Genomic DNA, 23,360 nt, shown 5'->3' with positions numbered 1-23,360 from the left:
TAGCAAATTCTATAGTTTTATTGACTAGACGTGGTAAATTTAAGTATTGGCCCTACCAACCTCGCTAGCATACTGCATACGATTTTGATTAAATTATTATGGCCCCTCATTATTGACGTTCAAGCTCCGTCGCTGGCGCTTGAGACAGGTTTTTTAATTAGGTTCTATTGGCCCAAACCTGGCCCGCTGCCCGTCCTAGACAAAAAGTCTCTTTTTAAACCGGTATCCAGTTTCCAAAATCACCAAATCGAAGACACACAGCGGCGAGTTTGCGCCAAAAAAAAAAAAAAAAAAAAAAATGTTTCTGCGGAAGTTTGCTCGGCCATCATCAATGATGATGATGGCGAAGTTGAAGGAAACAACAGGGATCGTTGGTCTCCATGTTGTTCCTAACGCAAGAGAAGTTTTAATCAGTCTTTACTACAAAACCCTAACTAAGATCCAACGTATTCCTGAAGACGAAGGATACCGTAAATCTATTGAATCATTTACAAAACATCGATTGCAGGTTTGTGAAGAGGAACAAGATTGGGAAGCTATTGAGAAACGACTTGGTTGTGGTCAGGTTGAAGAACTTATTGAAGAAGCTAAATATGAGCTCAAAATCATCAACAAAATGCTCGGTACGTATTTTAAATATAATTCTTGAGTTTAGCGATTAAATATGTGTTTGTATTCTATTTAGATTGTGATGGATTGAGAAGATTACACAGTTGTGGGGTACCAATTTGGAATCAAAAATTGAGAAATTAGATGATATATGATTGGGTGAAATTAAGTGTACATTATTAGTTAATGTTGTTTCGATTGTTTGTGGGATCAATCGAAATACATAATTGGTGTTAGCTTTACTGCTATTTGATCAAGTGTACATTATTTTGAGTTAGGTTTTTTAGACTTTGGATGTTCAATTAATTAGGGAGAAACTATGAATAATAGAAGGATCACTAGGAAGTTGTGTGATTATAACAATGAATTGTGGTAACTGATACTAATGTTTTCGTTCTACTTGAATTTGTCATATATTGTAGTTGCTAAAAAAATTATATAAGACCGTAAAAACCGAAAGTGACAGCAACATGGCCAATTTGATCGAAGAAACACTCTTGCCTTGGATCGAGGCGTGGCAAAGAGGAAAAGTAGCACTCAATCAAATTATGACAAATCATTTTTATTTTATTATTCTATTTCCTTTTCACTCGATTCTTAATTATATTTTGCCGTTGCAACCCTCTCACTCAATTTTGACACTCACTATTACAACCCATCAAAAACTGACACTGCCATGTCATAGTAAAATTTCCACAAACTTTCAAAACCCAAATTTGCCTCCACGTCACAGTCATTGTAACGGGTGGTCTAAGCATCAATATCGCCGCGTCAAATTACTCCGTGAGATGAGCTGGATTGTATTTGACGGAAGGTGACGGCTGTAATGGGGCAGCAAGCAAATGCGTTAGTCACTCATGTGACTAAAATGGGAGGAGGCTTGACGAAATAGACCAACCAATCAACACTTTTTTTTCTTTTTCTTTTTCTTTGTTATTATTATATTTTTCACCACTCAATTTCCAATCAGATTTTACCACATCACCCTACAAATATTTGACACAAACATATGACCTTTTGGGTTAACGAAGGTCAAATACTAACCTTACCACATCACCAAAAAGTACACTATTTGCCTATGACGTCACAGTCACGGTTAATGGTGGTCTAATACATTTAAATATTCAATGCCTATCATCAATGCATAATTTTTTTTTATAATACATTTTTTTAGCAAGATAATAAAAATACATCCACATATACAATGGCTATCATCATTGTAAATTTTTTCATGCTTTGATTCTTTTTTATAGATAGTATACAGCCTTATTTGGTACTTATATTTTGATCTAAAATACAAATATGGGCAATCTTATAAATTTTATGAGCTTAGAGTAAGTGTGTTGGTGGTCTTGTTTCTTGAGTTTACTATCTACAGAAATTTAGGTAACTTACGAAAATTATTGATATTTAACATTATGTAGTTAACCTGCAACCTATGTGCTACTAGTGCCACGCTATTATTGTATAACTTATGTTAATCTTGGGTTTTGTTACCATTGCAATTGCTAGAGGAATAATATACAAATGTGTCTGGTGTAATCTCAATTCCAGTAATTGGCTATTTCACCCCTAATCAAATAATTAGTTCTCAAGTGTGAGAATCTCATTTGACGTGGCACCCAACCCAACCGAGCCCGACCGACCCATATTGCCACATTGAATCGAGCCTCTATGTAGATATGAAATTTATGGACATGTTTTTTTTTTCCTATTTGCAGAGTGGGACCCATGGGATGTAGCTGAGGACTATGAATGTGAAGTTGAGAATGATGCCCCTGTCCCAAAGCATGTGCCTCAACACCAGCCCGGCCCGCTTCCTGAGGAGTTTTACAAGACGTTGGAGGGTTTAATGAAAAAAGGGACATTGGATCCTGCCCTCCAAAATAAGGATCCTGCTATCCCCTAAGTTCTCACTGAGTATGACCCATGTTTGTTTATGTGTTTCGGCTCGTTTTTGTTTTTTTTTTAATTTGGTGGTAAATGTTTGTTTCTATTAAGTTAAAGCTGAATCCTTACTGTTTTCTGAATTGATGTTACCTTTGGTTTTTGAAGTCAAATGGTTAATGTTGCCAACACTTGATTTAGGAGTTTAATAAACACATATTCAGCTACCTTATTTCTCTCTGTCCTTTTATTACGAAGTAGTATTTTTTTTTTTTTTTTTTTTTTTCCTGTGAATTTATTTTCTCTTTTAGAAAATTGCTTACGCTTATAAAACACAGCACAAGAGTATCGTCCTTATTTGTATTCTACTTCTTCTGGTTCAAACAGACCGAGACCAGATCTGTTTGTAAATTTCAAACATTCATAGTCTTGAGCTAGACAATGCATGGGGTAGTTCTCGCCATTTTCAAATTACATCTACTGACTTGATTATGAGATTCTTTGTCATGTAAATAAATAGAATGTCTCACCTAACACGTTTGAAAACACGTTTGAAAAACTATGACAATTCTAAAGAGACGATCATACCATTTGATCGTAGGTTTCTATCCGTTCATCAATTTCTTCAAGAAAGGTATATCGTTAACTCCACTTTTGTTTTAATATTCATGACAATTATTATAGTGTAACTGGGTCTCATTGGGATAGATTTATCGTGGGTATGTTTTACTAAATGGTTATTTAATCTTGTAATACTGTACTAAAATAAAAAGTTTCTACTTTTAATTTAATCATTAAAATAATTTAAGTAGTCCCCACTTATCCCCTGTTCATCTACATTTGATTGTTGTTCTAGCCATTCCTTTTCTTATCAAATCATCATCCACTAGTTTCATATTTCCATTCATTTATAGCTCATTCACTCGTTCTTTAATTGTTTCTTAAAACAAACATAAAAAAATGAGTAGTATAGCTTTATATCCATCTCCGGGTATGGGTCATCTCATATCAATGGTTGAGCTAGGAAAACTAATCCTAAAACACCACCCTTCCTTCTCAATCAACATCCTCACTCTCATTCCATCTTTCAACACCAGCACAACCGCCGCCTATGTCCACCACATCTCCACCACGTTCCCCGCCATCATGTTCCATCACCTTCCCGATATCCCTCTTGACCCTTTACTTTATCCCTCAATGGAAGCCACCGTCTTTGAACTTATTCGACGTAGTAGTCCCAATGTGGATCAAGCCCTTAAATCCATTTCTCAATCTTCTAGCGTTAGCGCTTTGGTCATCGACCTTTTTTGCACTCCTGCGGAGATTGTGGCTTCTAACTTAAACATACCCGTTTACTACTTTTTCACTTCGGGTGCTTGTTGTCTTGCACAACTACTTTACTTTCCTACGCTTCATGAAAGCACGAACTTAAGTTTTAAGGAAATGAACACACTCATTCATTCGCCAGGATTGCCGCCCATACATTCATCGGATATGGCGGGGCCAATTCTCGATAGAAACTCTAGTGATTATTCGGATTTTCTAGAACTTTCTAATCGAATCGCCAAATCAGCTGGAATCATCGTGAACACGTTTGATTCGCTAGAACCAAAAGTAATTAAAGCAATTAGTAATGGAGAGTGTGTACTAGATGGGCCTACCCCACCAATCTATTCCATCGGACCGTTGGTGGCTGAATGGGCTGGTGGTTCGCACGAGTGTTTGAATTGGCTCGATTTGCAACCGAAAGGAAGTGTTGTTTATTTGTGTTTTGGGAGTTTAGGCGTGTTTTCGAGTGATCAATTGAAGGAGATTGCTCTAGGGCTTGAAATGAGTGGACATAGGTTTCTATGGGTGGTACGAACCCCGCCATCTACTAATAAAAAAGAGGACCGCTATTTGAAACCGCCAGAACCCGACCTAGATTTATTATTACCGAACGGATTTCTAGACCGTACTAAAGATAAAGGGCTTGTGGTAAAAACATGGGCCCCACAAGTGATGGTTCTAAGCCATGAGTCCATTGGCGGATTCGTGACACATTGTGGGTGGAACTCAGTACTGGAAGCTGTGCGTGCAGGGGTTCCAATGGTGGCATGGCCATTGTACGCTGAACAAAGGTTTAATAAAGTGGTATTGGTGGAGGAAATGAAGTTAGCTTTACCGATGGACGAGTTAGAAGGAGGACGCGTGCCTTCAAGCGAGGTGGAAAAGCGTGTTAGACAGTTGATGGAGTTGGAGGAAGGAAAAGCGATTAGGGAAGTGGCAACGATAAGGAAAGAAGAGGCCGAGATCGCAATGAGCGACAATGGGTCTTCTCGTGCTGCATTGTCCAAGCTAGTCGCAATGTGGTAGGTCGCTCTTAATGTCCTAGTGTTGTATTAAGCGATCTTGACATAAAATAGAGAATATCGAGTAATGCCAAATATGTCTACGATTATACTCTCTAGCCGGTATGTAACAAGTGGATTACATTTACTCTTTTTTATTAGCTACTTATTTTAACATGTTAACTAATTGCATTTCTATGCCATCAATCGTGAGGGTCTTTACTCTCCCATGTGCTATAAGTTGGCGATTATTTTTTAATGGAATGTTCAGGCCGTGTCGTGCATAGATGTTGGTTCTGTTTGCCTCTTTTGTCTATTTCAATTGTATGCTGGAGTCAGTTAAACTTTGTGCAATGTTGGTTAAAATCGAACTCGGTGATTTGATAAAATAAATGCCACTTAACACGTATTTTCAAGGTATTTGGCAAATTCTTCTGGTTTTCATTACTTTTCCTACTTTGAGCACTTGATGGTTGTATACGAGACAAGATAGTAATTTTTATACTAACTAAAAACTAAAAGATATTAATTAATTAACCTTAACCTTTATCTACTAAAAGAGATGGCAAATGTTGTAGTTTTAATTTTACCCGATTGTAGTTTTAAGTTTGCGTCCACATTACAAACGGTCCCTCAACTTTGTCTATATTTTCACAACGGTCCCTACAGTTTACACTTTCTAAGACGTAAAAAGTGTAAATATATAATTTAATTAAAATATAAAAAACTAATTCCACCCGAATTTATAACGGGACCTATCTTCTCGCTGGGTGGGAGTTAAATTTTTCAGAGACTACCATTCAACTCGGAAAAATCTTACGAACCCAACGGGACTAACTATACGTGAAACGGACACTTCTAAAAAAACGCTAAACACAACGACAACCCGTATCTTCCCGCTCGGCACGAGTTAAATTTTTTCGACGGCAGCGTCAGACTCGAAATAATCTTATGAACAGAACGATACTAACTACGTTCGAAACGGACACTTTTTAAAAACCACTAAACACAACGACAGCCTGTATCTTCCTGCTCGCCGCGAGTTAAATTTTTTTTTCCAGCACCATTATGCTCGAAATAATTTTATCAACAAAACGAAACTAACTACGTTCGAACCGGACAGATTTTAAAAAAACACTAAAGACGACGACACCAACAATGACACATAACACATGGCCCGTTTTCCCTTCTGTAAATAAAATTGCGTTAAATATGAATGCGCCGGCCGAAAGCCCCCGACACATCGCGCGGGCCGATCCGGACTAGTTTGAAACAAAAAGACAACAAAATTGTGAATAGATAAAACCTAACTAATGATAAAGAGAAAAATATATGAAGAATAAACTGCTTCTAGATTACAATGGATCCCAAATGATCAAATTCGGCTGCTAACTGTCTCTAAAATATGATCGCAAATAATTAACAAAAAATGACGGATTGATCTTAATGTGAATAAATAACTTTAGCTAGACATGACTTAGAAGCAAAAATATAAGTATGGTAAATTAGAGATGGCAAAAAGACCCGTACCTGATGGGTAAACTCGAAACACGATATTTTTAAGCAGGGCTCGGGTTAGGGTATTTGGGTCATGGCCCGGGTATGGGGATAGTTTTAATTTTTTTTCCGGCTTCGGGTATGAAGATGAGTTTTGATTAAACCCACATACTCGACCCATATACCCGCCCCGAAGGAGATTTCAATTTCCTTAATACAATAATAAAATTTAAAATTTTTAATAATAATAATATAAGTTACAATGTAGTATTGTACTATTGTTCGGTATTTATTTATAGTCATTTTGATTTAGTCTTCATTTTTAATAGCATTGTCGAAACAAAAAAATGCAATATATGAATGGTGAATGAGAATGACTAACAATGGGATATTCGATACCTGCGAGAAAACTCGGTAACCCGAGGGTAATAAGTGAATGGGGATCCCGTTACCCATGGGGAAAACCCGAGAACCCGATAGTCAGTAGGTAAATGGGGACCCGACGGGTATAGGATCGAGTCTGGGACAGAGTTTTTTAGTTGGTTTCGGGTATGAGATTACGTAGACCCGGCCCAAACCTGGCTAATGTCATCCCTATGGTAAATAAGTTTAGGTAGACATGAGTTATAACTTGCAAAATAATATAATAGGTAATGATCCGTATACCATCAAATTTTATTCATATACCAGTAAAACTGCTTTAAAGTGTTGTACATTACAACATTATAATGCTTAGTTAATGTAAATGGATAATTTTGGTGGTATACTAATCATCACTCTAATCAGTGGCGAAAACATAAATCTTTTTCACTCGGGGCAAAAAAAAAAAAAATTAAAAACGTAACAACTTTTTTGGATAAAGTATTGAGGTTTTGGGCAAAATATGGGGGTTTTTGGGGCAAAATATGAAGGTTTTGGGGCAAAATTTGGAGGTTTTTGGGCAAAATTGAAAGGTTTTTGGGCAAAATATGCAGATTTTGGAGCAAAATATGAAGGTTTTAGAGCAAAATATGAAGACTTTGAGTCAAAAATATTTTTCACTATGGACAAAATCAAAAAAACTCAAAATTTTCACACTGAAAATTGCGGCGACTGCCCCCTCTGTCCTTAGTATTTCCGCCACTGACTCTAATATAATTAGATGTTTGATTAAAATATGGTGATTAGCAATAAATGTTGATTATATAGGATATGAACAAACAACATTTTTTGTTAATAGATTAATAAACGTAGTTTTTTGGATTATTTTAAACTCACTATTTTAAGTTTATAAACTGTGATGAATTAATTGTAAGATATAAATATTCTTTTTAATACTGATACTAGCCGGAGACCCGCGACTTCGCGAGGTTATTTGACTTATTATTATCTAGTAATACTTCAAATCAATGTATGACAGAAATATAGTAGCGTTGGGTTTTCTCAAAACAACTAAAAATGTCTATATAGAGTATTACTAAAACCAAAACATGGTGGACATAAAAATAAAACTTTTATCACACATTTGGTCTAGTTTTCCACAAATTATTTCAAGATTGTAGACGCTTCACATGTTTATAAAATGCATAAAAAGCGAGATCGTTTGTCTTAATGTGAGTATAGTTTGAATTTGCTTATATGTAATTGCCCGTAAATTATCTGCCTGCATGAAATGTATGTTGAATGGAAAAAGTTAGTAAGTATTTAAATAAATAATTTGATTGAACTATATATCACGATTGTATTGAAGTCACCTGAGTTAAGTAGATTTCCATAGCCGATAATCTATCTAGTTGTTCAAACATATTGTTTTTGAAATTAGACATAGCGGCATGATCTCCTTTATCCACAAAAGTCTGCAAAAAATTCTGATATTTCGTCTTTCAAGGTATTTACTTGATCCGTAATGTTTTTCTCTTGTTGAATAGTTTGGACTTTCAATTGTTCAATTTTGTCAACATGTTGTCAAAACATTGATTATAAACATTACTCTTGTCAACCTGTGAGCGTTTAATCACGGGTAATGTTTATAATTAATATATGAAATTAAAATAGTAGTGTTACTTGTTATATATTCAATCTAGGAAGCTAGAATAAAAACATATATACTGATGATATAATGTAAAAATCACATTATAAATCAACATCAACATGAATACAATGTATTCTTCTTAAATTCTTATTAAAAAAAAATCAAGAATTCAATACTTTTTTCTTTTCAAAAGCAAAATGAATTTTATCATATATATATATATATATATATATATATATATATATATATATATATATATATATATATATATATATATATATATATATATATATAAGGTATACATGTACACCATACAACATCTAAACATTCTAAGATCCATAACAGCATGCATAATTGCATATCACATTTACATCATTTACAAATATTATGCTATGCACCAAGAGCATCAAAAAGTCCTACCCAACTTTACATATCTCTAAGACTTGTATTCACCTAAAGGATAATTACAGAACATACAACAGTTTTTTAAAAGACTTAAGGAATTTGCATATACCTTTCACTATGCGACATATATAGGAGCCAAGATCCATTGTTGCCGATCAAACTATTTCTTCTTATATCGGTTGAAAATTCATTCGAAGCTCTTCATTTGGATTTCGTTTAGAATAGTCGATCGACACCACCTAATTAAGATTTTTTCCAAATAGTGTAGCCGGTGACCTACTCGATGGCTTTCCAATTTAGAGATCCCCACCTGATTTTATTGAGCCACTCTTGCATGATAAATATGTGACAACCCGGAAATTTCCGACCAAATTTAAACTTTAAACTTTATATGTTTTTGGCACGATAAGCAAAGTTTGTTAAGTTGAATCTCAAGAATTGTAAACTGTGTTCATACATTCATTTAACCTCGACCAAATTCCAATGATTCACGAACCATTATATGAACGGGTATGATTATATATGTCTATGTGTAAATAAACATATATACATATGTGGGAATATTAAATTGAAATACATTAATAAAAATATTTAACGGTTCAGTTGAGAGATGAATATAAGCTATGAGATCTATTTTATGAATTTGAAAACGTTATCAAAGTATTGAACGAATAATACTTTACATGAACGTATTTGTTTCAATATGTTTATCAAATGGAATTAAATGATAATATCAAATGATTGATTTATCAGATACATTGTATGATTACAAGTCTCTGTTAAGAGGTCCACTTTGATTTAGGAAACCTTTCTTTAACGGTATCCGAAATATTTGGTAAAGTAATTTACATGTAACAACAAATGTGTCAATTGACGAAGGTTAGACAAAAGTTAGTGGAGAACTGGATTTCATAATATTCGACTGACATATTTTTCAAATGTGCGAAAAACGTTTTTTGATTCAATAGATTTTGATTATTAAAATGTTTTGTTTAAAAAACATAATTTGAATATATACAATAGGATATTGATTATTAGAATTAAATATATAAATAACTTGCAACGTGTACTTAAAACGTGTTTATGTATATTAAATATATTTGATTTCAAATTAATTAAGTAAACGATTGTAACACTCGCTTATTGAGTCGATTGATATTTAGATATGTCAATTAGTACGTTAAGAAGTTAAAATAAACGCTAGCACATAAATGAACTATACTTAGTTAAGTTTTAAAATGAAAACGTTATATGATATAATAATTCCTATTATGTAAACAATCTAAAATGTTACTTTGAAATATATAATTAGTAATTGAAAAACTAAATATTATTAAATAGATATTTTAAAAATATATAAATATTCTAAATGAATATGTATGTAAATTTTTACAAAATAATAAAATATATTATTAACCTTGATATATAAACGTTTTGATTTAAAAATACTATTTTATATGTATGCATATATATCGAAATGACGATTTACAGAAGCAAATGACCAAAACACTCAAAATATTAAGTCACACATTGAGTGGGTTAGTTTTTATTGATTTAAGTCTAATTATTGATAAAGGTACCTGTCGCAAAACATAAAGTACCAGTTTTCTAAGCGTACGAAAATGCGTTCGAGAAACCGGAACCGGGACATAAGTCGAGTGACAATGTACAAGTCATTGGAACTAAATTTACACGTCAACTATGCACATGAATATAATATAATATATAATTAATTATATGAATTAAATATAATATTTATATATAATATTATTTTGTAAGTAAAGTTTTACGTAATGGTGACATATATACATATATATATATATGTATGTATGTATATATATATATATATATATATATATATATATATATATATATATATATATATATATATATATATATATATATATATATATATATATATATATAGTGCATGAAAATGAAGACCAAACCCCATGTGAGCGCATGGGGTGGTTGGTGGCCAAATGTTGTATAAAAGGAGATCGAGCCTGGTTCCAGTTTACTTCATCAATCCTCTCGATCTCTCTACTCTCTTAATATATATTATTATTATTATTATTATTATTATTATTATTATTATAAAGATGAATATTATTATTATTAATCATATTAATATTATTAGTAGTATTATTATTATTAATATCTACATAAAATATTACGACGAGGTCTTGAGCGAGTTATTTAAAAACTGGTTTTGTGAGTAGGATATGGCTAAAGAAATTATGGGTTATAGCTATGGAGATTATGGGTATGGATTAGGAGTATAGCTCATGAGGTCAATTTAGTGTTTATCATCTCTGTTGCGTCTACGTACCTTTCCTGCAATATTGAATCTCAATATTGATAAGTGAGCACTCATAACTTAACTTTTATATATTAATAGTGTATTCCTGACTAGTGCTCGAGTATATAGAATTATGCATGCTTGTATTTTTGATATTGTTGTTGGATAGGTTATGTTGAATCCTGAATTAGTTACATATGCGGTTGAGATAAGGTATAAGATATGCATGTCGTTGGTAAGCTAGCGAAAGATTAAGAACTTTTCATTTAGATATCGAATTTTCGATGAACGGATTAGAAGTTATAATCAATTGAATTTTTGTATTATTATTAAAAATGATTATTATTATTGTCGTTATAGTTTTTATATAATTATTATTATTATTATTATTATTATTATTATTATTATTATTATTATTATTATTATTATTATTATTATTATTATTATTATTATTATTATTATTATTATTATTATCATCATCATTATCAATAAAAGGGTATTATAATTAAAAATTGATATTTTTATTATTATTACTATCGTTATTATCGTTAACGTTATAATTAGTATTATTATCATTAAAATAGTTACTAGTATTATCATTAATATTATCATAATATTTATTATTATTAGCATTATTATAATTAAAACTAATATTAGTAACACCAAATTATTATGATTACTATTATTATCATTAATATGAACGCGATATAAAAGACGACTAAAAGCTATTAACAAATTAATTAGGAAATAATGAGTATATGTATCATAATGAGATTAAAATTTAAAGGTATTGATTTAGATAAAAATATCGTTTTCATTAATTTTATCATTAGTATTATTAAAAGTATTTATATTAAAACTACCATGTTTACAAAATTATTATTTATAGGAATATCATTGTTAATATAAAATATCATTATTATTATTATTATCATTTTAATAAAAATTATCATTTTATCATAATATCTTTTTTAGTGAATATAAATATTATTATTACTAATAGAATAATAATTATTATTATTACAAAATAATACAATTTTTACGTACTATTGTTATTATCGATATTATTTTATCAAATAAATACATGATACAAAGATATTTTACTACGTATATAATTACATTAATAAAACCTATCATATTATTTTTATGATATTAAATGAACTTTATAAATTATATTACTTAAGATATATAAAAGTATATTCTCATTATATAAATTTTAATATAAAAATTTTATTTATTAATAAATGAATTATATTATTTACTCTAATAAAACCTGTTAAAAAAATATTTAAATGTATAAAACAACTATATTTAAACTATATAATAATCATGTATAAATTGTGGAAATCATTTTGGTCAAGTTGACTCTTGTTGACTTTTGCATATTAGTCTCGAGCATTAGGATTGTGGTACACTATGACCTGACCTAAATTGCTACAGATATTGACCAACATATAAATATATATAATTAATGAATCCGAGGCCAACCCTGCACTTGTTCAATGACGTCATATGTATTTTTACTACAAGATACAGTATTATGAGTTTCATTTTGTAACAGACTGAAACCCGAGCTAGTTGTAAGTTTCCTGTTTTGCCCGTAGGGTTTGTGCTTAGTCTTAAGTGTTTTTATTTTAATTATTTTATTAGTGTTTTATTATATTTGTGTTGTGACCAGTTTGTGACAAGGGTCCCAGAACAGGTTTGTTTATTTTAATTAGACCTCGTTTGGGTTACCTAATCTTGTGCGAAAGATATTAGATAACTGGTAAATACCCGTGTGTGATGGGGTATTGTGTTTACCACAAATATATAAGCCTTGACCATCTCATTTTGTTAGGTTTCCAGAAATTTCTTCCTCACTCTCGTACCTAACCTTCACCTCTTTAAAAACCCTAATCACTCAATCTCGATTTGGTCCTTGAATTGAGTTAAGAAACTGATTCCTTGTGTTGTTGTGAGTCTATCAAGGTAAGATTTGTCAAATTTCATGTCCAAATCAGTGTGTAAATTGAGTTTGAAGGTAAGTTTTGTTAAAAGTGATTTTTGGGTCAAAAGTGCTTAAATTGATGTTGTTTGAGCGTAAATTTTGTGGGTTTATGTCTCAGAACGCTTATTATAAAAGATGTGTTCGGTTTTGGGGTCTTAAACGAGCCATAGGTCGAGATTTGGTGATTTTGGGTTGAAACCTGTCACTTTGCTGCTGTTGCAGCTGATGAACTACCTTCGGCCGATGGTCGTTGACCATCGACCGATGGTGAGGGTCGATCGGCCGGTGGACAAGACCATCGACCGATGGTGTATGACTTCTGACCAGCGGATGTAATTTTGACGATCGATCGATTGTGGGAGACCATCGACCGATGGTGTGTTGACGATCGGCCGATGGATGGGACCATCGACCGATGGTCTTAGACAGTGAAAATTTTACTAAGTGTTGATTTATAGCCGTTATGCTGTCCGTGTAATTTTAAGATTTTCAGGATGTAAATTTTGAAAATGCACAAGTGTTAAGCATGAAATTTTTAGCGGACGCATTTTTTTTACTAATTTGCTATAATTCGCTGTCAGTGTGTCTAATCTTGATGGGAACACTATTCTAACTTGGTTTTTGCTGTTCTCAGGAGATAAGGACAAGGAGGAAGCTCAGAAATAATAACTGAGCAGTTGCTGGTAATTGGTGAGTGGGTCTATCTCCGGATAGAGTTTAAGTAGCATATCATGCTACTGTGGTTGACTCTTTTACCATGCATAGTGTAAAAATTGTCATGTTAGAATAATATAGTATGCCTGATGTTGTATGTGAATTATGTGTGCACTGTGTGAATGGCACCAGTCGGGCCTAGGGAGACTGCGGACTCGAGACTGTGCTTAGGTGAGGTTAGAGTCCGTATGAGGTCAACCGTGCCTAGAGGAGGTTGGGTCCATAGGCTACTGATTGTGAAGTATAGTGTGAACGATGCATCCCCTGCATCTAGATAACTATACTGTGAATTGAGTAGCAGGGACTATCGGTAGACTCAGACCCGATCAGCTGGGAGTCGTGTGCTCATACAAGCCGCCGATCCTCGTATTGCCTTATTGTATGCTAGTTGGCAATTAGCAGGTATTGTTGATGTATATAGCTTGTGTGTGGCTTAAGCTATATCTGTTAGATAGATTCCATTCACTTAGCAGTGCGCTAATCCCCCACATGTTTTCCCCCTTGCAGGTTTAGGTACTGCTAGTCGGGATGGGTATTGATGCAGAAGACATATTTGACAACCCTACTCTGATGTGGACTTTTGTTTAAATCATGTTTTGTAATAACGTAACACCGTTGTGTAAACTTAAACTTAATTACTCAGATTAATGTAATGACGTGACTTATAGTGAGTTTATTTTTAAAGTCTTCCGCTGTGTGTTTAAAAAAAAATGGCCGGTGTTACACATTTGCTCCCTTTTTAAATGCTTTTGCAATATATATTTTTGGGACTGAAAATACATGCGCTGCTTTTATAAATGTTTGACGAAATAGACACAAGTAATCGAAACTACATTATATGGTTGGATTATCGAAATCGAATATCGCCCCTTCAAGTCTGGTAACCTAAGAATTAGGGAAATGACCCCTAATTGACGCGAATCCTAAAGATAGATCTATGGGCCTAACAAACCTCATTCTGGAATTTGGAATGCTTTAGTACTTCGATTTAAAAAGGTGATTGCGATTGCCGTTATATAGCATACTTGCGAGTATGCGGGGGATATTCTATATGCATCCTTGTTAGTTCGGTTAACAGGTGTCCATCATATGAATGATTTTTATATACTTGCGAGTGTAAAATTATTACGAAAATGAAATCTTGTGGTCTATTAAGATTATGAAAATGATTGATTACGATAAACTAATGAACTCACCAACCTTTTGGTTGACACTTTAAAGCATGTTTATTCTCAGGTATGAAAGAAATCTTCCGCTGTGCATTTGCTCATTTTAAAGATATTACTTGGAGTCATTCATGACATATTTCAAAAGACGTTGCATTCAAGTCGTTGAGTTCAATAAAGATTATTATCAAGTAAATAGCAGATTAGGTCATTTATAGTTTGGATATTATGAAATGGTATGCATGCCTGTCATCTTTCGATGTAATGAAAGTTTGTCTTTTTAAAACGAATGCAATGTTTGTAAAATGTATCATATAGAGGTAAAATACCTCGTAATGTAACCATATGTTATTGTATTCGTCCTTATGGATTAGGACGAGTCACTTCATGTGGTATCAGAGCGATGGTCTTAGCGAACTAGGTCTTGCATTAGTGTGTCTAATTGATAGTTGATAAGATGCATTAGTGAGTCTGGACTTCGACCATGTCTGCATATCAAAAGTTTTGCTTATCAATTTTGTCGAAAATAACATGCTTATCATTCTTAGTCTAGACACATCTTATTGCATTGATTGCATGAATAGTGTATAGACAAAATTCATATCTTAACGTATCTGCTAATTCATATCTTAACGTATCTGTTACTGTAAACTTTGCCTGACATATTCCGTAAATTCCTCCGTAATCTACGAAATCTTTTGCTCTATTTATATATAGATATTCTATGTTATCAGAATACCACCCGATAACCGGAAAATCATTTCATATCGAAAAATCCTTTATTCAATAGTACGAAATGGAATTCGTCATTAGTTCAAGTCCCTCGGATTCCGAAATGGAATCCCACTCAAGCTCCGAAAGCAGTGTGACTGTAATGGATCAACCAATTAGCCATCATCTATTCTGGATGAATTGGGGATGGGTTCGTAGCCTCCTTAATCATTGGAGACAAGAAGAAGGCGATCCTTTCCATCCACCACATTGTCCTCTTGGTGAAGAACCTGAAGCACTTATCGGCGAACCTGTTCGTAATACCATTTTCTCTCTCATTTCTAGAGTATCTCGTCACGATTATATACTATCTCACATTCTAGATTTTATTCATCCGCTCGTCCGAACCGACAATCATCCCGGTGTAATAGAAGAAGTCAATGAGCTTCGCGCTTGGGTAGTGGCTTTGGATAATATGGTGCAAAGGTTACAAACACCAGCAGCATAACCAGTACCACCATCATCAACACCAACAGTACCATTACCACCACCAACAACAACCGCATCGCAAACCTCAACTTCACAATCTGTCCCACAAGCATCGACGTCATACGCCCTGTAGATACCAAGGAATACCACAACGATGAAATATTGATTCATAACTTCATTGGGGGAAACATTCTACGGCGATTATGTAATTTCTAAAGTCTTAGAGATTATCTATTATAGCCCTAACCATAAATTAGACGAATGAACCAAAATGGGAGGAGGAAGAATAGAAATCCTGACAAGAATGGTGCGTGATTTACAAGCTAGAATTGTTTTATCAACAGTACCGTTAGCATCACCAGCACCGTCAGTACCGTCAGCATCATCAGCACTAACAGCACCTATAACCTCACAAGCGCTGACAGTTCAAGAATCGCCGTGGACATCATTACGAATCAACAACAAGTCTGTCATATCAACGAGTTATGAAGTGTTAACTCATTTCCACTGAAGGATTTATATGTATATCTTATATATATAAATTTTAAACCATAATAAATCTTTCCGTACTAAGCTATTACGTATGAATCTTAACTACTCGGTTAATTCATATTACTAATAAGCTATGATGTACATCCTTTGTCACCAACATAACCATCGTTAACTACAATCTCTGTTTTAATTCAATGAATTCCATTTCATAAAAAATCAAGTGTATTATTCAAACATATGTTTGATTTTACACTTTAATCATCGATGTACTCGAAACTTTTCAGACAACATCATTCGTACCTTGCAAAATTCACAAGAATTCCACGAACACCAACATCATGCATCAACAAATAACGAAGTATTGATTCATAATTTCAATATCATTGAAGAAATACTTATGTAATTTCTAAAGTTTTAGGGATTACTTAATTCTAGTTTCAACCGTAAATCAAATGAGTTTAATTTAATATTAACTCATTAAATTTATGTTACATCTAAAGAAAATATACACATATATATTTTCATAAAGACGGTAATAAAAATTCTTATGTACAAAATATTAATCGTGAAATTGTTTTTTTTAACGGGTAGGTAATACCCGAGAAATATATAAATTCACAATTAATATGATACATTCTTCGAATCTGATTCAGCAATCATCAACTATACTCACTACTTTCACAACAATATACATTCTTTTATAGAAATCAAAACAACCATACTCATTCAAAATCTAATTACATATTCTGATTTTGAAACCTTAGAATTTAACTCGAGATGTAACCAAAATCATTACTCTTAAATCTTTACATCTTTCAAAGCTATACTTTGACTTCAAAACTGAAACGACCGGTCCTAATCCTCCCGGACGAAGTCTTCAACAGTTGGTCCCATTGCGATGATCGACTCCAAGTAATATCCTTAATTTGAGCTAATGCACATCGGAAGACTTAGTTCGTACCTGAGAATAACATGCTTTAAAAGGTCAACATAATGTTGGTGAGATATATAGGTTTGATGCTAGCAGCGTTATAACTATTGACCACAAGATTTCATGTTTATACATAATACACTCCTCGTGTATGAAAAGTCGTTGAGCACTTGGTAACCATACTTAACTATAAGTCACAGCAGTATACTCTTAAATAAACCCTACACCGTACCAAGTGTAGTAACGAAACGAAGTACTGTGCAACCGTTTAAAACTGGTCGTCCAGCCCGGTTGGGGTTGTCAGGCCCGATAGATCTATCAACAGGATTCGCGTTTACGCTCCTCACGTAAATATTAGCTACCAAGTATAAAGAGATATGCCATGGTACAACTCAACGTAGATTTTATTTTTGATCACTTGTGTCCATAACGTAAATCATTTATAAAAACAGCGCATGTATTCTCAGCCCAAAAATATTTAGAGTTTAAAAGGGACTATATACTCACCATACTGTATTTTGTAGTAAAAATACATATAACATCATTGAACAAGTGTAGGGTTGGCCTCGGATTCACGAACCTATTATTCAATCATGTATATTAATACATGTAATGGTAATCGAACAAATATATATTTTATAACCTTTAGTTATATATTACATATATATATATATATCTGATTGATATTATATTAAGAACACATAACTCATTATATTAGATTATTTATACAAAATTTGATAATAATATTAATACATACCTATGTGTAATATATACATTTTCTCACATGTAAAAATAAATAAAAATTTTGATTTTAATCCTTAATGCCTATTAATAATAATAATTATGACAGTCTTTTTACGCATGGTAATCTTAATAGTATTACTTTTGTTAATAATAGTAAAAAAAAATGATATTAATATTAATGTTGATAATAATATTAATGGTTATAATACTTATAATGATATTAGAATTTTTATTATAGTAAAAATCATTTTATTTGATAATAAAAACTAATAATAATAATAATCCTAATACTTCATGATAATAATAATAATAACAAAAATGCTAAATGTTATAATAACAATAATAATAATAATAATAATAATAATAATAATAATAATTTTAAGAAGAGAAAACTACCTTTAAAGTCTTTCTTTAAAAAAAATGCCCATAGCTGGGCTCGAACCCGTGACCTCACAATTTCCCCGAAACACACACAACCACTCGTCTGCTGCTTACTTTCTGATTTAAGTCTCATATTAAACTTATGTAACCCGATAAACTGTCTGTTTTCCCCTTTCTTCTACACAGAATCAAATCAACCGATCTCTTACCATTTAAATCGATACTTAAACTAGTTAAATTAAGGCCTATAATTAAAGTAATAACGTCCTGCTGTGGTTGAGTTGATTCCTCATAACCGAAATAAATAAATAAAAAAACAACAACGCAGCAACCGTGGCCCTCATATGAACTCGAATCCAAATTTTTAGATTAGGATGTTTTTACACTAAAATTACAACATGAAAAAGTTCATAAATCATTCATAGAAACTTTGTAAACTGTTAATTGATCAAGAAACTTTAAAATGAACTCAAATTGCTCGAAAACAATTCTGTTGTCTTTTTGAATTGAAACTATGACCTCGAAAATTCATCTTAGTTTTATCGATTTAGAACCTGAAATTGAACATACACACTCACAACATGAAGAGGAAGAGATCCTTATTTTTACTTTTCTTCAATTTGGTCCGATTCATTTGAATTGTTAAATGGGTTCGGTTTAAGAAAAAAATATAAATATGAAGAACCCTTTTGATTTAACAATTAACACAAGAATATGGTGCGGTTTATATGACTGATCTAAAATAAAAATAAAACTGATTGTTGTAGCTCAACCTAAAATCACGAGGGAACAGAAATTAGGAGAAAGAAGGAGAATAAAAACAATATGGAGAAAAGCCTGATGGGGATATGTATATGTAGGCGTTTATATCTTTCTTTTTTTTTTTTTTTTAATAATAATAAATATAATAATAATAATACTATTAATATTAATTATAATAAAAATACTAATTTATTAATAATAATACATAGTAATAATTTTATTAGTGATAATGATAATTTGTTGTTTTGTAATAGAAATTACAATTTTTATAATAAATTTTGTAATAAAGATATTTCTAATAATATTAATAATAAAATTAGTAATTATATTAATAATAATAATAATAATAATAATAATAATAAGTAATCATATTAATACTTTTGATCATGATAATAATATTATTACTAATATTCTTATTATCAGTATTATAATAATACTATGTCAATTTATATATATCAACTTTTATAACTATATACTAACTATTGATAATAATATTTTTGACACTGATTTTAGTACATATAATAAATAACATTATTATTACTAGTATAGGTAATATTAATATCATTAGTTATAAATTTATTATTTTTATTAAACAACAATATTAACTCATACTCATCGAATTTCATACATATATATATACATATATTTTATATAATAATATTAATGATACAAATATTATAAAATAATGATGATAATATTAACATAGCAAAATAGTATTAACTTGTAATTACATAGATTCATTTTGTTTATAATATTTTATTTTACAAAAATGATTCTACTAACTAAATAATATAATATTTCAAACTATATTTCGAATTAATATATATATTTATATTTGTAAATATATATATGTAGTTGTTCGTGAATCGTCAAGCATGGTCAAAGGGTAACTAATTATCCGAATATAGTCTTCAAACTTTTCTAGACTCAACATTACAGATTTTGCTTATCGTGTCGGAAACCTATAAAGTTTAAGGTTTAAATTTGGTCGGAAATTTCCGGGTCGTTACAGTACCCACCCGTTAAAGAAATTTCGTCCTCGAAATTTGATAGAGGTTGTCATAGATAACAATAGGAATGTTTTCATGACGAATATGAATTGATAACTAGAGTTTTATCACCATTTAGTAATATTGGTAAAACAATTCGATTATGTGAAGCGTACGAATGAAGCTATCACAAAAGAGTGACATGAGTAAATGTAGAATCGTTTTAACCGATGACGTAGTTACTATTATCTTCCGGGATTTAAGGAATTTAAAGAAAATCTTTCGTGATAAGATTTGGTTCTTCGGCGATCAGGATCTTCTTTGATTTAATGCGGCAATCTGTTTTGATTTCTCTGTCGGATACTTTACTATAAATTCACCTCCTTGTTTCCTTATTTTCTACAACTCCTATCTTTTACTCTTTCTCCTTAATTCCTACTTTAAAACATTTACCAATATGCTCCATTCTCTTCTAATCCTTGATATATTCTAAATTTTCACGTCTGTCATCCTTCTATTTCATCTATCACCGGAGGATCTTATTTACTTTCACTATTATCTTGGGACTATAGTGTTATAAATTTTCCCGTGCCTTTACGTGGCAATACGTATTGATATGCACGGTTTGTAGTTTCAGGGTTGTTATTGGGTTTTATATCTTTCCTTATATTCTGATGTCCCTACTCCTGTGTTCTATAATCATTGTCATCCACAGTTAATGCTCTCTCCTATTTGCTGCGATCTATACTCCAATTTCTATTTTGGGGATTTGTCCCTTCGTTTCTTCTTCCCGTATTCGAGTCAGGCGAGCAATGATCCGGAATTCGTAGGTATGAGATTTGGAATGAACATAGTTAATGCTCTAAGAAAGCAATGGCAATGGAAAAATTTTTGATTTATCAAATTACCAGAATATCTTGGAAAAGATAGAACTATCAAGGTGATATGTTCCTAATATGTTTGGAGATTGGATAGAATGTAAGAGCCGTGTAACATGGCACATGATGATGGTACTGTGAATCATCACATTTCATTAGAAATTCAACATGACTTACTGTAATATAATGAAGTTGATCAAGTTTCATTATATTATACTAATTCATGCATCAGTTCCCAACACTACTTCAAAACATTCATATTTTAAACTCAGAGATTTCAGAATTTAGAAACTAATCCAGTTTCTTTTATGTTGTAACGCGGATGTTACGGAGAGATAAATATTCTCAGATAAGAATACTTATGAAAATATCTTCAGAAATATTGAGGATATTTATAATGAAAAGGCACGATGATATTGTAAATCTTTTATCATTGATGGATAACGAGAAAGATTTGTCTGTGAAGGTTTGGAATAAGGAGTAAGGTGTTTGCTAATGATTTCAACAGGTACGGAATCATTTGGATCCTTTGAAGTCAGGTTTAGTTTTCATGATTTGTCCACGGTCTCCTTCATACTTTGCTCAATCCGTTTCTCAGTTTCAACACTTCTCTTTTTCTGGGCTTTTCCAACATACTGTACTTCATCGTAAACTTTTGACTATTAAGGTCGTTTACGGTTTTTGCTGCTTCATCAGCATTTCAAGAACTACTTCATAGTCCAGGATATTTTTCAGAAACTTCACATTCGAAATATATAATTCTTAGGGATAGACTTTTTCGGTATAACTGGGAGAATTTCTACGAGATTTTCAAAATACAGATTGCGGATTTTGCCAAAGAGATAACGAGTTACTGGTACGTCTGCTGATGATGTTGTGAAATATAAAAGGTTCTCCGGTAACGACGGCGAAAGGACAAGGTATAAATATCGAAATTATAATAGGAGTAGTCTCACTGAGAAGTCGAAGTGGAGCTGTGATAAAATTAGCTTCCTGAAAAGAAATTGTAGAGTTGTTTTTGCTAATAAATGGCATATGATTCAACACGATATGTGTTAAACTATGAATTTGGATTCGAGAATTTTTCAGGTGCATAAATCTTTCTTCCGTAGGTGAAATGCGATTGGTTCGTCCTTTCGATCGAGGTGTTTTCAAGAATCATGAAAAATTGTGAATGCGACTTGTAATCGTCAAGATAAGAATGAGGTTTAAAATAGAATCAAGTGGCAAACTTGAAGAATTGTTTAGTTTCATATGTTATAATTAGCATTTTAACTCATTTTAATTGTCCAAAGTTAACAGTCCAATAGTCTGATTGTCCAATGGTTCAATAGATTCATATATAAATTAAATATATATAATATTCGAATTACTTAATACGTATCGTGACCCGTGTACCGGTCTCGGTGTCGATCACAACTCAAAGTATATATATATTTTGGAATCAACTCCGACCCTGTATAGCCAACTCCCACCTTCACATATAGAGTGTCTACGGTTGTTCCGAAATATATATATAGATGGGTCGATATGATAAGTCGAAACCTTGCATACGTGTCTCGTTATTTAAAGTGCGTAAAATAAGTAAATATATATCATGACCCATGCACCGTGTTGTCTCAGAATTAATCCGACGTATTGCGTACATGTGTCCCGACTTAAAAATGCATAAAAGTAAATAACAGAAATTAAATGACGATAAATAAAATTGCGAGAATGTAAATTGCGATATATTAAATGTCAATCAATTAGCTGGGAACAGTTAGCCGGAACAGTTAGCGTGGAATCCTTAACAGATTTTTTTTTAATTAGTTAATTCGTGTGTTTCTAACAATTTTTAATTTGTCCAATATTTCTTCTTTATGCCACTTGTTGGATTCGGGTAGGTAAAAATCCAAATATGAAATTTGAATGAAAATGGTTATTCCGGGGTAAGCGGATATGAATATCGGTGGTTGTAAGTAGGATAATAAAGGACGGTTGAATCAGGTTCGAAGAATGTACAGTGTAACTTGTTAATGTGGATTCCAAATATTCCTCGGGTACTACCCACCCGTTAAAATATTTTTATC

General features: G+C 32.1%; 2 protein-coding genes across 2 annotated transcripts; both read left to right on the top strand.

Annotated features, from left to right (window-relative positions):
* The first annotated feature begins 262 nt into the window (after positions 1-262).
* On the top strand, positions 263-2,728 carry LOC139892990 (probable NADH dehydrogenase [ubiquinone] 1 alpha subcomplex subunit 5, mitochondrial). The gene is made up of 2 exons (XM_071876118.1): positions 263-623; positions 2,331-2,728. The coding sequence occupies exons 1-2, from the start codon at positions 299-301 to the stop codon at positions 2,516-2,518; spliced, it is 513 nt and encodes a 170-aa protein (XP_071732219.1). The 5' UTR covers positions 263-298; the 3' UTR covers positions 2,519-2,728.
* Positions 2,729-3,418: 690 nt separating this feature from the next.
* On the top strand, positions 3,419-4,851 carry LOC139892989 (UDP-glycosyltransferase 88B1-like). Its single transcript, XM_071876117.1, has one exon. It carries the CDS (start codon positions 3,457-3,459, stop codon positions 4,849-4,851), a length of 1,395 nt encoding a protein of 464 aa, XP_071732218.1. The 5' UTR covers positions 3,419-3,456.
* The last annotated feature ends 18,509 nt before the right edge of the window (positions 4,852-23,360 follow it).

This window comes from Rutidosis leptorrhynchoides, chromosome 2 (assembly GCF_046630445.1).
Source record: "Rutidosis leptorrhynchoides isolate AG116_Rl617_1_P2 chromosome 2, CSIRO_AGI_Rlap_v1, whole genome shotgun sequence".
Taxonomy (NCBI): domain Eukaryota; kingdom Viridiplantae; phylum Streptophyta; class Magnoliopsida; order Asterales; family Asteraceae; genus Rutidosis; species Rutidosis leptorrhynchoides.
The sequence above is the reverse complement of the archived record's forward strand: the minus strand, read 5'-3'. Positions and strand labels throughout refer to the sequence as shown.